General features: G+C 39.8%; 3 protein-coding genes across 4 annotated transcripts; 1 reads left to right on the forward strand and 2 right to left on the reverse strand.

Moving 5' to 3' along the window:
* Positions 1-3,523: 3,523 nt before the first annotated feature.
* On the reverse strand, positions 3,524-4,750 carry LOC129729862 (zinc finger protein 830). Its single transcript, XM_055688724.1, has 2 exons — positions 4,511-4,750; positions 3,524-4,427 (listed from the first exon to the last, which is right to left on the reverse strand). Exons 1-2 carry the CDS (start codon positions 4,639-4,641, stop codon positions 3,581-3,583), a joined length of 978 nt encoding a protein of 325 aa, XP_055544699.1. The 5' UTR covers positions 4,642-4,750; the 3' UTR covers positions 3,524-3,580.
* A 63-nt stretch (positions 4,751-4,813) lies between these two features.
* Positions 4,814-5,580, forward strand: LOC129727028 (huntingtin-interacting protein K). Its single transcript, XM_055684400.1, has 3 exons — positions 4,814-5,092; positions 5,160-5,267; positions 5,336-5,580. Exons 1-3 carry the CDS (start codon positions 4,943-4,945, stop codon positions 5,429-5,431), a joined length of 354 nt encoding a protein of 117 aa, XP_055540375.1. The 5' UTR covers positions 4,814-4,942; the 3' UTR covers positions 5,432-5,580.
* Positions 5,508-8,967, reverse strand: LOC129727019 (uncharacterized). Of its 2 annotated transcripts, none has more exons than XM_055684383.1 (4): positions 7,539-8,967; positions 6,470-6,734; positions 6,285-6,401; positions 5,508-6,228 (listed from the first exon to the last, which is right to left on the reverse strand). In XM_055684383.1, exons 1-4 carry the CDS (start codon positions 7,618-7,620, stop codon positions 5,721-5,723), a joined length of 972 nt encoding a protein of 323 aa, XP_055540358.1. In that variant the 5' UTR covers positions 7,621-8,967; the 3' UTR covers positions 5,508-5,720. The 2 variants fall into 2 exon arrangements, with proteins under 2 accessions (XP_055540358.1, XP_055540364.1); XM_055684389.1 differs by having other exon boundaries at positions 5,511-6,228; positions 6,470-6,725; positions 7,539-8,966.
* Between the last annotated feature and the right edge of the window lie 4,102 nt (positions 8,968-13,069).

Below are 13,069 nucleotides of genomic sequence, written 5' to 3' on the forward strand. Positions count from 1 at the left end.
GTTATTTTTCTTCAAATCTCTTTTCCGAACGTTAACAAACATTATAATGAAAAAAAAACACGTGTCATCGCTATAAAACGACGTATGGAGTTCCACTTTCGGAAGTATTGGAATTGTTGGCCAAATATCACTTTAGGTTATTTTCCTGAAACCGGAAGTCGCCTTTTTTAATCCACAAAACTTCGTAGGAAATAAGAAAATAGAAGATTTTTAATGCTTAAGCTGCCTCTTTATCGATATTCAAACCAAAGAATCTTAACCTTTCCTCCAGCTAAATGTCCCAAGAGTTCTAGTTTGGATTAACGTAGAAAAAGTAAAACAGTAAGGCGTCTTACACAAATTACGTAACGCATGAAGGGGAGGAGGGGGGTTGAGTCTGCATTACTTATTGTTACGTAGGGGGGACGGGGGGTAGTAGAGACAGTTACGTAACTGTGATGTTGCTCGAAATTGAAAATTTGATCAGCCTTGCGTAATTTTAGGGGGGAGTCATGTAGAACGTTACCTATCGTTACATAGGGGGGAAGGGAGTCTGAAATCTAGATCATTAGCGTTACGTAATTTGTGTACGACGCCTAAGGTTAAGAGCTGAATGACCTTCTGGTTAAAAGCTCTCTAATAAAAATCAAATTCAAATTCAAAAGCACAAAAGTAAATCGAATGCCGTAATATGTAACTATTCACAAAACTACGAAAACATCAGAAATGTAAAATGTTTATGCTTGAGACATGGATTATTCTGCAAAAAAAAATGTAAATGGTGAAAGAACAACGAACATTGTATTGAAAAAAAAAAAACACAAATAGGGGAGGAGTACCAGTTATGGCAATACCTAAAAAATGTACCAGTTATGGCATGAACCAGTTATGGCCTATGGAGTTTAAATGGGGTGTTGCCATAACTGGTACCATTGCGCTTATGCGATATAACTGGAGCACTTGCCATAACTGGCTCACCTACCCTAATTGGTGGTAAATGGTAAATGGTCCTCGTGGCTCTGTGGTTAGCGATGTCGATTGTCTCCCACACGGTTGTGATATCGGGTTCGATCCCCGATCAGGTCGAGAATCTTTTCGAACTGGAATTTTTTTCGACTCAGCTCTGTGGCACGGTGTACCGTTGTACTCCTCTACAACGTGCAAAATGTGCTAAAAACAATATCGATAACGAATCACATGTTATCGCTTTAAATTTTGATTTAGAGGCAAATTCAGCATAAAAAGTCATAAATTTGCATGTTTCACGTAGTTTTGTGAATAATATCTTAAGTTTTAGTAATCATATACTTTTAGTTTTTCCTCACATGTCTCTCCTGAACGTTCACAAACATTTTAATTAGAAAAGAATCACATTTCATCGCTTTAAATTTTGATTTAGAGGCAAGTTCAGCATAAAAAGTCATAAATTTGCATGTTTCACGTAGTTTTATGAATAATATCTCAAGTTTTAGTAATCAGATACTAATTATTTTCCCTCACATGTCTTTCCTGAACGTTCACAAACATTTTAATGAAAAAATAATCAAATGTCATCGCTTTGAAATTAGATTTAGAGGCAAATTCAGCATAAAAAGTCATGATTTTGCAAGTTTACGTAGTTTTGTGAATAAAATATCAAGTTTTAGTAATCAGATACTCAATATTTTTCCTCACATGTCTTTCCTGAATGTTAACAAACATTTTAATGAAAAAAGAATCCCGTGTCATCGCTTTAAATGTTGATTTAGAGGCAAGCTCAGCATAAAAAGTCATAAATTTGCATGTTTCACGTAGTTTTGTGAATAATATCTCAAGTTTTAGCAATCAGATACTAATTATTTTCCCTCACATGTCTTTCCTGAACGTTAACAAACATTTTAATGAAAAATAATCGAATGTCATCGCTTTGAAATTAGATTTAGAGGCAAATTCAGCATAAAAAGTCATAATTTTGCAAGTTTTACGTAGTTTTGTGAATAAAATATCAAGTTTTAGTAATCAGATACTTTTTGTTTTTCCCGAAAAAGCTTTCCTGAACGTTAACAAACATTTTCATGTAAAAAAACCCACATGTCACCGCTTTTTTTTTTGATTTAGAACGATTTCAAATGATGGTGGTGACTGTACACCACTGTGACGGAAGCAATAATATCAATAAGATCAACCGTTACGGAATTCCATTTTTATATAGTAGAAGAAGAAGATCATCACTTCACATATTCCAAAACACAGTTAATAAGCGTTTTCTAGTAAAATCCAAGGGATGACGGTCTCACCCTCAGTGCCGGGCTTACCCCCAGTACCCCTACTGTGATCGGAACATGACCGTCGAATTATAACGGATATGTGCACTCAATCCAACCGCGTTTCTGAATGGATGCATTGGGACGTTATGTTGCTCCCTACAATTTCCTGCGGAACCTGCAGGTACCGTGACAAAGTTTCTCACGGGTCACTATCCTTAGCCGATCGGTGTACGGTAACTTCTTAAGGTCAACACAATGACGAAGACGATGCTCTGTGCTTTGGCACATATTACACGGCTTTTGCCTTCTGCTTTCAACTTGATCCCATTGATTGAGTTGCCGCAGACTTCTAGAGTTATGTCATTGGCCTAACCCACAATCACGCTCCTGGAGGGAGCTTGAGTTTCAATTCATGACCGTCCCCTGAACAACCCGGGGGCTACCTTTATGGGCGTTGAAATAGTCAGGTTCGGGATTCCGTAAGGTCCAGGTGCCTTCCTCACCTTCAGAGAGTTTGCATCACCTCTTCGTGATGTCTTCTAATTGCTACCGCAAAGTGCAATGTCTCCCAGCCGTGAATAGTTCGCTGTTTCTGCTGTCGGTTTCTTTTGGTCAGTCCGGGAACCTGGCTGTAATCCATATGACAGCCATACCCGATTTTTCCACTACCCACTTATCGTTTCAGAGAGGGATGTGGCAGGGGTTGGATACAATGGCAATGTCTGACAACGACTCAGAGGATACACCAGAAAACGATAACGTGGCCTGCACCATCGCACCGTCGCAATAAATGAGACCAGGCTGTTGAAGAATACTCAGGGAGCATAACAACCAACCAACTTTAAGCTTGGCTTTCTTAGGGCTTTGTTTCCCTCGACCGACGGGAGCTTAATGGTGGCTACCTGAACCCCAGTCGTGCCCTTGTGAAGGTCCAGCTGGAGAGTCAGCACTTTTGAGCTACCTCTTTATAGAATAGTCTCCTTACTACTCTTGCTTACCTTCTGCGGCTTTTAGAACGAGTTTTGCGCTCCAAGCCCGTTTTTTTGCCGTCCATTTGTCCCCCACGGTAGTCCAATTTCCCGTAGCTTCCCTGTTGTTCTTTCCTTCCGTGATCTCGATCAACCTTCGCTTATAAACTTAATAGTCACACCATTCCATAAAAAATTAGGAATAATTTACTATTTCATAGAAATCGTAAAAGTTGCAATTTCTTCCAGTAAAAATCCCCTTAACTCAGTTGACTACTTTTAATGAAGTTTTCTTGTCTTAAACAACCGAATCATCTAAATTTAAACACATTTCTGAAACGTGGAATAGGTTTATTAACAGCTTACTTCTACAGATTCAACTCTGCACTATTTGAACGATTTTTTCGCCCTCCAGTCGGGAAATTCGTCGAAATCTGCATCATCCCCTTCGTCGTCACTGTCCGCTTGCTTCTCCTTCTTGACCTGTACCATTTTCTGGCCCGCTTCCAGCGCCGAAACCGTTTTGCTTCGTACTTGTTCCTTCTTTTTCTCCAAACTCAACACCCGTGACCAGTTCCGAATTTGTTCGTCGATTTCTCCGATCTGCCGCTCCACCGTCGATTCCTCTTGCTCCTCGCTGATAATAGCTAGCGATTCCGTAGTGGCTTCTTTTATTTCTTTCTGGAATCGTTCCCATTCCTCATCGTTGGGGTCCTTGTACTCGATATTCCGAGCCTTGGCGTCCGCCTTGGGGTCATCGAAGAAACCCTCCGGCAGCTTCTCCTCATCCGTAGGCGGTTCGCTTGGAGCTGCTTCCTGCTCCTCTGCATCTGCTTTATGTGCATTCGCTACCGGTAAACGAATGTTAACTAAATTCTTATTTATTGTAGTTCTAGAGTCGAAGAAATCCGCCGGAAGGCTATCACCATCCGCAAGTTTTTGTGGCTGATCCGAGTTTTTAAGGATTCCTTTCAATTTCTTACTACCGCTGGAGGGAGTATTTTTGGCTGGTGAAACTGGTCTTTTGAAGGCAGCAGCGGGTAATGATTCGGGTGCGGTTTGTTTTTGTGGCTGTTGAGTAGATACCTTAGCGGTTACAGCCTGTTCCTTGAGTTTTTTGGCCTGTTCGATGTTTTCCTTGTGCTGCTTCGAATTAATGTGCACCTTCCAGACAGTCTCGGAGCGCACCACCGACCGGCACAAGGCACACGTAAGCTGGCCTGTTTCGTTATATGTGGATATAGCGGGAGCAGTTAAGGAAAAATAAAGTACAAGATAAAATAGGCTGAAAAGAAAATATTTTTCACAAAAGGATATCTCGCTAACGGGGAATCAATCCGTTTGCCGGGTGTCTCAGTCTGCTGTTTGGCTGCTTTTGTTTCACTCATAATACGCCGCAAATCCTGCTGCGTGTATTTTTTCTTAGCTATTTTAAATGCTGCTGACATCTTTGTAACTTTGCAATACTGGTTTATACTTTTAGATTTGAGAATCGAGAAATAAAACACGAAATAATCTGTTTTTATTTACGTTTCGGAAGGAAGCTTTCGAAGCTAACGTAACAGAAATCGCGTACACACGCGCTTGACGTTAAAACATCGCAATTTTTTTTTTCTTGCTCGCCAGCAGTTTGTCACTTTCCTAGCACATCAAAATAGTGTGTTATAGCAAAATTTGTACATGAAAAGTTGACTCGTGGAAATTAAAGGCTAATATTTTGAACATTAAGTGCTAACATAACGCCGAACTATGACTGAACCGGAGGAAGTGAACGGTGTCGACGATGCCGGCGACAAGAAGCAGAAAAAGGCCTCCAAACACGACAGCGGAGCGGCAGATCTGGAACGTGTGACTGACTATGCAGAGGAGAAGGAAATCATATCCAAGGAGATTACCGATGTGAGTATCGACATAACCTTTCCGATGGTCGAGTGTGATAAAAAAAAATTAATCCCTAAATTTTTAGGCAGCTAATATGTTCGAAGAGAAACGAAACAAGGAAAACGAGGAAAAGCTAGCCAAAGAACGGGAATTGCAAAAGGTTCACGTTAAAAAAGAAGATATTGAACTGATAGTAAGTTGGGATTGAATTTTGCTTACACTGGCTAGAGGAGGATAATGAAATTTTATATTTTGCTGCAGATTAGAGAAATGGAAATCAGCCGGTCGAAAGCGGAGGAAACTTTACGGATGCACAGGGGAGATGTCGTATCCGCCCTAGAAGCGCTTACCAACTAGCGAACCAATTGATTGATAGGGCAGCGTGGAAAAAACCGAAAATCGAAACAACTAGCCAGGTACTCTTGAACATTGTTTGTTCGTTTATTTGTAAAGTAGATTATGATTGGGGCACTTATAGGCACAATAGATGCTAGTGAATGCCGCGATTGCTACTTTTCTGTTTTGCCTATTGATTTGTGAAATCCATATTACTTCTTATGACTATAGAAACTTCTCAGATTTTCCGTTTAATTCAATTTGTTTAGATAAAATTTCTTCCCGTGAAACCTAATTTATTTTCGCAGTCTTAAATGTGTAGTGTTTTATGCTCATCATCTAACTTTATTTTTAACTCTTCGATACCTCTCAGTTCAGCTCGCTCCAAGCTAGTAGCAAGTGAGTCCCCTTCGAAAGGCACATAATTGCACGCATTTGAATGACTATCTAAGGTACATTCGGGTGCATCATGGCTTGGCACTGATTGTTCACCTATTATGGCGATTCTAGTTTCCGCCTGAGACGGTTCGACCGAATAAGGCGGAGGAAAATCTCGAACTGAGCTCACGTCTCCATCGTACGCCGGTGGTGGGTCCCCCGTTGGTGTACTTACCGGACTAGTGTCATGTCGTCGTTGTTGATTTTCCGGACTAGTGCGGTCTCGCTGACGGAACTCATAGTTATGTCGTGTTTCGTACTTCGGAGGTCTATCCCTTAACCGCCGGAGAACTCGTATCTGGATGGAGGAAAGTGAAAGCCGGCTCACTCTGGGTTGGCTCTGTTCACTTTCAAGCGTTCGCTGATTAGCGTTTCTTCTTCTGAAATCGAAATTTTATCAAACTTTCAAAACATTGTATCACCATCTGAATCTTACCTCGCTCTGGCCCGAGCAGTCTTGTATAGTAGAGTAGCCAATGCGGTAACTCCTATCACAATTGCTGTAGCAAATGCCACTTGAGCTGCGGTTAGGAAAAACATCGAGTCCTGCACTCTGCAAATCGAAACATAAACTGTGACAATAGAGCAAATTACCTCGATAAGCTGTTCACAGTCACTTACATGCAATTATTGTGCTGATCTCTATAATAGCAAGGGTTACATCGGCCCGCAAAGCAAATCGCGTCTCCATAACAGCATCCAGAACATATCATCCCTTCAACTGGACAGCATCGCCAATATTCGGGATCAAATTTGAAATTGGGCATACATTGGCATGTCGTGTTTCCTTCGCATACCTCCGAAAATGGATCGCAAATGGTTTCGCCGCATGGTATTACATTATACTGATCATCATCGGAGTATTTATTGCTGAGAACTGTAATAACTTTAACCATAATATAATTGGGATCGATTAAGTTTAGAGGCGCGGGTTAGTAACGAAAGGCTGAAACTCAAAAGGCTGAAACCCGAAAGGCTGAAACTCGAAAGGCTGAAAAGTATGTTTCATAACGAAAGGCTGAATGCACAAAAGGCTGAAACCACAAAAGGCTGAATGAACGAAAGGCTGAAACATGAAAGGCTGAAACTTTTGTAACATGAATCATAATCGTTGAAAAATTCGGAGACATGGATAACAAACCTTTATAAAGTGACAGAGTTCAATGTTTGAGTATTAATTGGTTTGTGCAATGGAAAATTAATTTTCGGCAACATTTGAATCTATACACACTTGACTCTTGTACACGTTTCCTAGATGATTCAGAGCGAGACGGCCGAAGGCCGCGAGTGTGCGCCGGCGACCCGCCGTCGGAAGCGCCGGCCACTGCGGGGGGGCAGCCCCCCCCGCAGAAATCACCTCTGTATAGGTTCGTTCGTTTTCCTAGGTCTACTGACTCGTAGGGGTGATCCCCTAGTTTAGTCCGAACGAGCGATAGCGAGTAAGGACAGCATACATCTCGGACAATCGAGTCGGCCGTAGGCCGCGAGTGTTCTTTTAGAAATGAACTTTGTGAATTTCAGCCTTATGATTTTCAGCTATTCTTGATTCAGCCTCTCGTGTTTTCAGCCTTTCGTGTTTTCAGCCTTATGTAGTTTTCAGCCTTTCGTGATTTCAGCCTTTCGAATTTCAGCCTTTCGTGTTTCAGCCTTTTGAGTTTCAGCCTTTCGTAGTAGACCCAGAGGCGCATACCTTTTGAAAGATTTTCACCACTCACGACAGTAACAACTACTAAGCAGCAAAGCTGCAGGAGTATTACAATTCTAGCCAGCATGATTAAACAAGAAACCAAAACCGCTACATATTTCAAACCTCAAAGAGGCCGCTTAGTGGTAAATCAATTTGAATAACTATCACGTAATAAGATAATTGCTAACATTTGAACAGATAAGATATAGATGTTTATCTATGCGTGCGATGCTTTGCATTAATTAACCACATAACAAACCATAAAAATGTCTATGCCAAACTACAGAACACAAATTCAAAGCTTTCCCGAAATGCTTGAACAATTTGACGGTTTCGTGACTGAATGCAACTGAGGAGAATTTTCATGGGGTTGATAAGAACACCTATCGATATGTACTGCGCGTTCGAGTGCTATTTAGAAGAGAGATAAATAAAACTGCTATGGGCACTGATAAGATATTGAACAGCCAACCGAGTTGCGCACCGCGCGCGGTTCGTCGCGTGGTTAGTAGCTTGAACGGAGCAGTTTGCCTGCGTGGAGGGTGGCGTCACGCTACTTCACTTGCAAGAGTTGTGTAGGTCTTTTTTATGGTTTCCTGCCGATAGATAGGAATTTAGGAATCTGATAAAAAGGTTCTGAGCATTAGATCATTTTGTAAGTTTCGGTTTTGACGATTAGCCCGCCATTTTTGACAGTGTTGTTTTATTTGTTAGTTAAAAACAGTTTGCAGGTTTTTTTTTCATACTGTCTTGAACACTGTATGATACCATGCCTGATGGTGAAGTGAGGGCAACACATCATCGATACACACATTGATACATTTGTGTGGTTACTTGGTAGTTGATTGATTGAATAATCAATATCATTGCGCTCGAACATGTGCTTCATAGGTCGTCCTTTTGCAGATTATGAACCAAAAAGATTTGTACAAAAAGTTAGTTTTGCTGACTATTCACGTTTTCTTTTAGAATAATCGTGAAAAATATACTGTTTACGAATAAACCATCTGAATGTTTAAACAAGTACGTTTTGAAAATATCCAAAATTAACAAAACAAACATGATGAAAAATTTTCTTCAGGGTTTCTGTTGCAGCCAGATTCAGTGATTTTCACGTGGTGACAATACTTCCCGCTTTTCTAATTACCGATTTTCATCTATTTTCATATTTAGAAATCTGTATAAAGATTTTCGCTTAAACATACAAGTTTTTACCGTTTTTAACAGAATCAAGAATCATTTTAAACCAGACCAATGAAATAAAGTTTTCAATAATCAACATCCAGTTAGAAACATGACATCCCTAGTCATAAAATATAACTTTGAGCAGCTATATCCCGAACTAGTTGTTAGGCACGTTTTATGGTTATTGATTATGCGGGATACGTAACACTGGCGTTTTTTTCTGGTACAAAACAAATTTTCTTTTTCTCGGCTTTATCGAGCCCCAAAGAAAATCCCATAAGGAACTGTCAAAAAGTTATTTACAAAATCAATGCAGCATTTTTCGAGTAGAAACGAGACAAATGCAGGGCTGCGCAGGTACACTGCCTTAAAAAACAACTCAAACGGTGATTTTATTCAGAGCGTGGTACCATTCGAGTAGTTCATTTTGTACCAACTTATTTTGAAGATTTTTTCCTGAGTGTTACGTATGTCTTATGTATGTGGTTCGCCTATATACCAACTGTCATTATAGCGATTCGGAGCGATTTTTATTTTTCATTTGAATTACATATAAAATTACAACTCTTTTACCTGATATATAAAAATCAGAAATCTGTGAGTAGTTAAACAAGCCAATTCAATAGGAACTGATGTTTCAATGATGACCGTATGGATATTACGGTTTTATTAGTGCTATTTGAGCCGCTGCGCCAGCTAATGTGAATGAACATGCATTTTTCTCGCAGGTTGCTCGCAATGCTTGGCGCAAAAACTGGGCATGCTCTGCAACGCATTTAATTAAACCTCTAGTGCCCAAGCTAATTTTCAGACGGACTACGAAAAAATCATTATGAACCTTCATAAAAATTTTTGAAGTATTGATTGAAGCTTTGTAACTGAAGACCGTGTAAAGGCGGCACCAAGCACTAGAGGGTTAAGTAGCAACAATCGCAGTTAAAACGTTTGGACTTGACTGAAGCAGTCGGATCAATTCCTGACAATCCCCAGTCAGGAATAGAACAGTAAACTTTCATTCTACAGTTCAGCATGCATAGCCCTGTGAAGAGACGGCGCGGCCAGCTTATTCCTGAGGACCAATTATTTCGAAGATAGTTCTCATCAGGGGGGATCTATCTGTCAAAAATCGTGTAACCAACATATTCGGCAACATGGTGTTTGTTTTGGTTTTTGTTCCTTTTGGTCATGAAATTGATCGATGTGAAATATTATAGAATTGGAATGTTTTCCATCGAAACTCGAGAAACCGCGGAAAACTTTCATGAATGTTGTTTAGCTATTCACATTTTTCCCCCATTATTGTTCATAGTTACAAACGTCATGGACCAACAAACGTCATGGACCAGAGTTGATCTGCGATAACACACACATATATGAAATTTGACAGCAGTGAATCCCCTCTGGTTCTCATACTTCTACCAACTAGAAGATGAAAGAGGTGTACCACAAGAGGTTTGCTGCCCTTTCTTCCTGAAAACGGTTGGCTATAATACGAAAAGCAGGTTTGTGTTATGGAATCGTTCAAAAAGATTATCTTTTGTAAAAGAATAATTGTCTTCAACGAAACATTTGCCCCACCGGGTGGGTCACAGAATGGGCCCGCACACGCTTTCCTGTGGAATGATACGATCGTTGGACAAATAGCAAACAACGTGGCAAGTCTTTTCTATAAATTCAAACATGCGATCAATTTCAAGCCTATCATTGTGTTGTGGCTTGATAACTGTACGGCCCAAAACAAAAACTGGGACTTGCTGGTTTTGTTGATAAACTCTTCAACCATAAAGACAATAAAGATTCACCTAAAATTCCTTGAATCCGGACACACTTACATGTCTGCTGAAGCGTTCCACGGTTCGATATGTCCTGCGAGGAGGGGTGATGGATTTTTCCTTTTTCCTTCCGATTTTTTTATGTTTGGTAAAATTAAAGCAATCAGTCCTTAACGAATTGACCGACAGGCCCAAACTTGTAGGCATCAAACATGTAAAATTTATAAGAGGATCACGTAACGTGCTGTACTCTTATGAATATAACGATGGCTTTAAAGAACATAAATTGCTCCCAAAAAGCAATTCAAAGATTGTTCGAAACCATCATTATCTCTACACAATCCACTGAAACGCCAATCGGAATCGTTGAGCATTCAAAAATCAAGAAAAGACATAATCCCCAAGAAGGTGCTGCCTCTGATGCCGAATGAAAAACGTGAATACTGGACCTGTTTGCAGGAGACTGAAGGATTCTACGACGTTGAATAGAATTATAGATTAAAATGATATTGAAAAATAAATATATCCCTACTCAGACTGAAATAAATCGTATTCTAAATTTGATAAATTGTAGAAGATATTTAAGATATTACGTCAACGAATATAATGTGATACGACGATTTACCCAATTCTAAATTCCTATATCATTTATAGAATATTTAATTATTTTTTTTTCGAACGAATGCATCTTGTGTAGACTGCCCATAATTCAAAAATTTGCTAATATGCCATAGACATCAAATCGAGAATAACGCATTTTAAAGTTTTTTGTAAGTACAACATATTTTGACTGTCCATGACAACTTTTTCATTGAGTATATCACCCTTCATATATGCTGGAACCTTGCCGTTGAGTTGAAACAGAGAAATCTGCAGGAAAATTCCATACGCCACGTATTTTTAACGCAGTAGTCGTTTTTTTCAATTATAAACGAAAGGTCAGTTGACAAACCAGTGTGCAATTTGGCTAATATCCATACGATGTGAATAATATCGTGCTCGTTGGTGATGAAAATGGTTTTAAAATTTAATAAAACAACACGGAAGCGCAAGTGAGGACGAAAAGGACGACGAGACAATTGTTTCGTGCAACATTATAACAATATAACGAAAATATTATTATTCATGATAATCTCATAATCCACATTCCTATTTTTTCTCATCGAATCTAAAATGAAATCTGAATCATCTCTTTAATATTACTTCTAATCAAAGAGCTAAATAGCATTTTTAAGAATGTAGAGATTTACGACACACACACCTCCTCGCCTCCCCAGCTAGTCTCTAGGTACGATGCTGGCCTAACAAGCCAGTCGTCGTAGGTTCGAGTCTTGTCTCGGGAGAGACTGTTAGTGTCAGTAGGATCGTAGCGCTAGCCCCGAAATTGTCCTGTATAATTAACGGTTGGCTGCGAATTCTGTGTATAGTAAACAGAAGGTCAAGTTCCGAATCGGAATGTAGCACCAAGGCTTTGCTTTCTTAGAGATTTACGACAGAAGAAAACAGTCACGCGTTTTGATCATTGGGTTTCGCAGCACCGCAAATAAATTCTTGTTGCATCAAATATAAAGCAAAGCAAAGCCTTGGTGCTTCATTCCGATTCGGAACATGACCTTCTGTTTTTTATACACAGACTCCGCAGCCGACTGTTTAGAGTACAGGGACAATTGCGGGGCTAGCGCCACGATCCTACTGACACTACCAACAGTCTCTCCCGAGCCGAAACTCGAACCTACGACGACTGGCTTGTTAGGCCAGCATTGTACTTCGAGACCATCTGGGAGATTAAGCATCAAATGCATCAAATATATTGTTCGTAAAAAAGTCAAATTTGATGCAAAGGCCTTACAATCGCTTACCTGTCGCCAGTAACCACCAGGCTACAACACACTTTCGAAAATTAGATGAAACAAAGTACAGTAATAATACACTGGTTCGTGAACATGCCACAGGTAGAAACATATTGGATATTAGCCAACTTCTCAATTATTTTGGATATTAGCTAAAATTGTTTCACATTTGCTGCCTCCCCAAATGCATTTTTTGACAATCGGCTTACGTAGGGATCTTGTTTAGGGTGTTCACCGTCAGGAGAAACTGTTTTCTCGATTTTGGTGAAAATGGCATATCAGACAATTTTTGAATTATGGGCAGTAGAGTAACGCTATTTTGGGACCAAATGGCAGTTACGCCAGAGCGTTTTTTCGATACGCCTCGAATTTTTCAGAACAAAAAGTTTTTTTTGTTTGCGTATGCAACTTGAAGTAAGGAAGCCGAATGAGCAAAAAAGTGCATTTTGGTGAGTTTGGCTCTTACGTCAACTATGCAAACCGGGGCAGTATAGTTTGACAACTTATATTGAATGTTAAATCCATCCGCCATTACCGCTCGTAGAAAGTTGGATTTGACTGGATGCGCCTGAACGTGCGATTAGACTCTGTAGTACATACGATCTTTTTGAACAGCCTTACATTTTGAAGAAGTTTTTATGAAGCATCCAATACTAAAGCCTGTATTACACTCTTTGACCGATGGTCAAATATTTGACCATCTGACACAATGGTTAAATTTATTTGA

Source organism: Wyeomyia smithii, chromosome 1 (genome assembly GCF_029784165.1).
Source record: "Wyeomyia smithii strain HCP4-BCI-WySm-NY-G18 chromosome 1, ASM2978416v1, whole genome shotgun sequence".
In the NCBI taxonomy this organism is placed as follows: Eukaryota; Metazoa; Arthropoda; class Insecta; order Diptera; family Culicidae; genus Wyeomyia; species Wyeomyia smithii.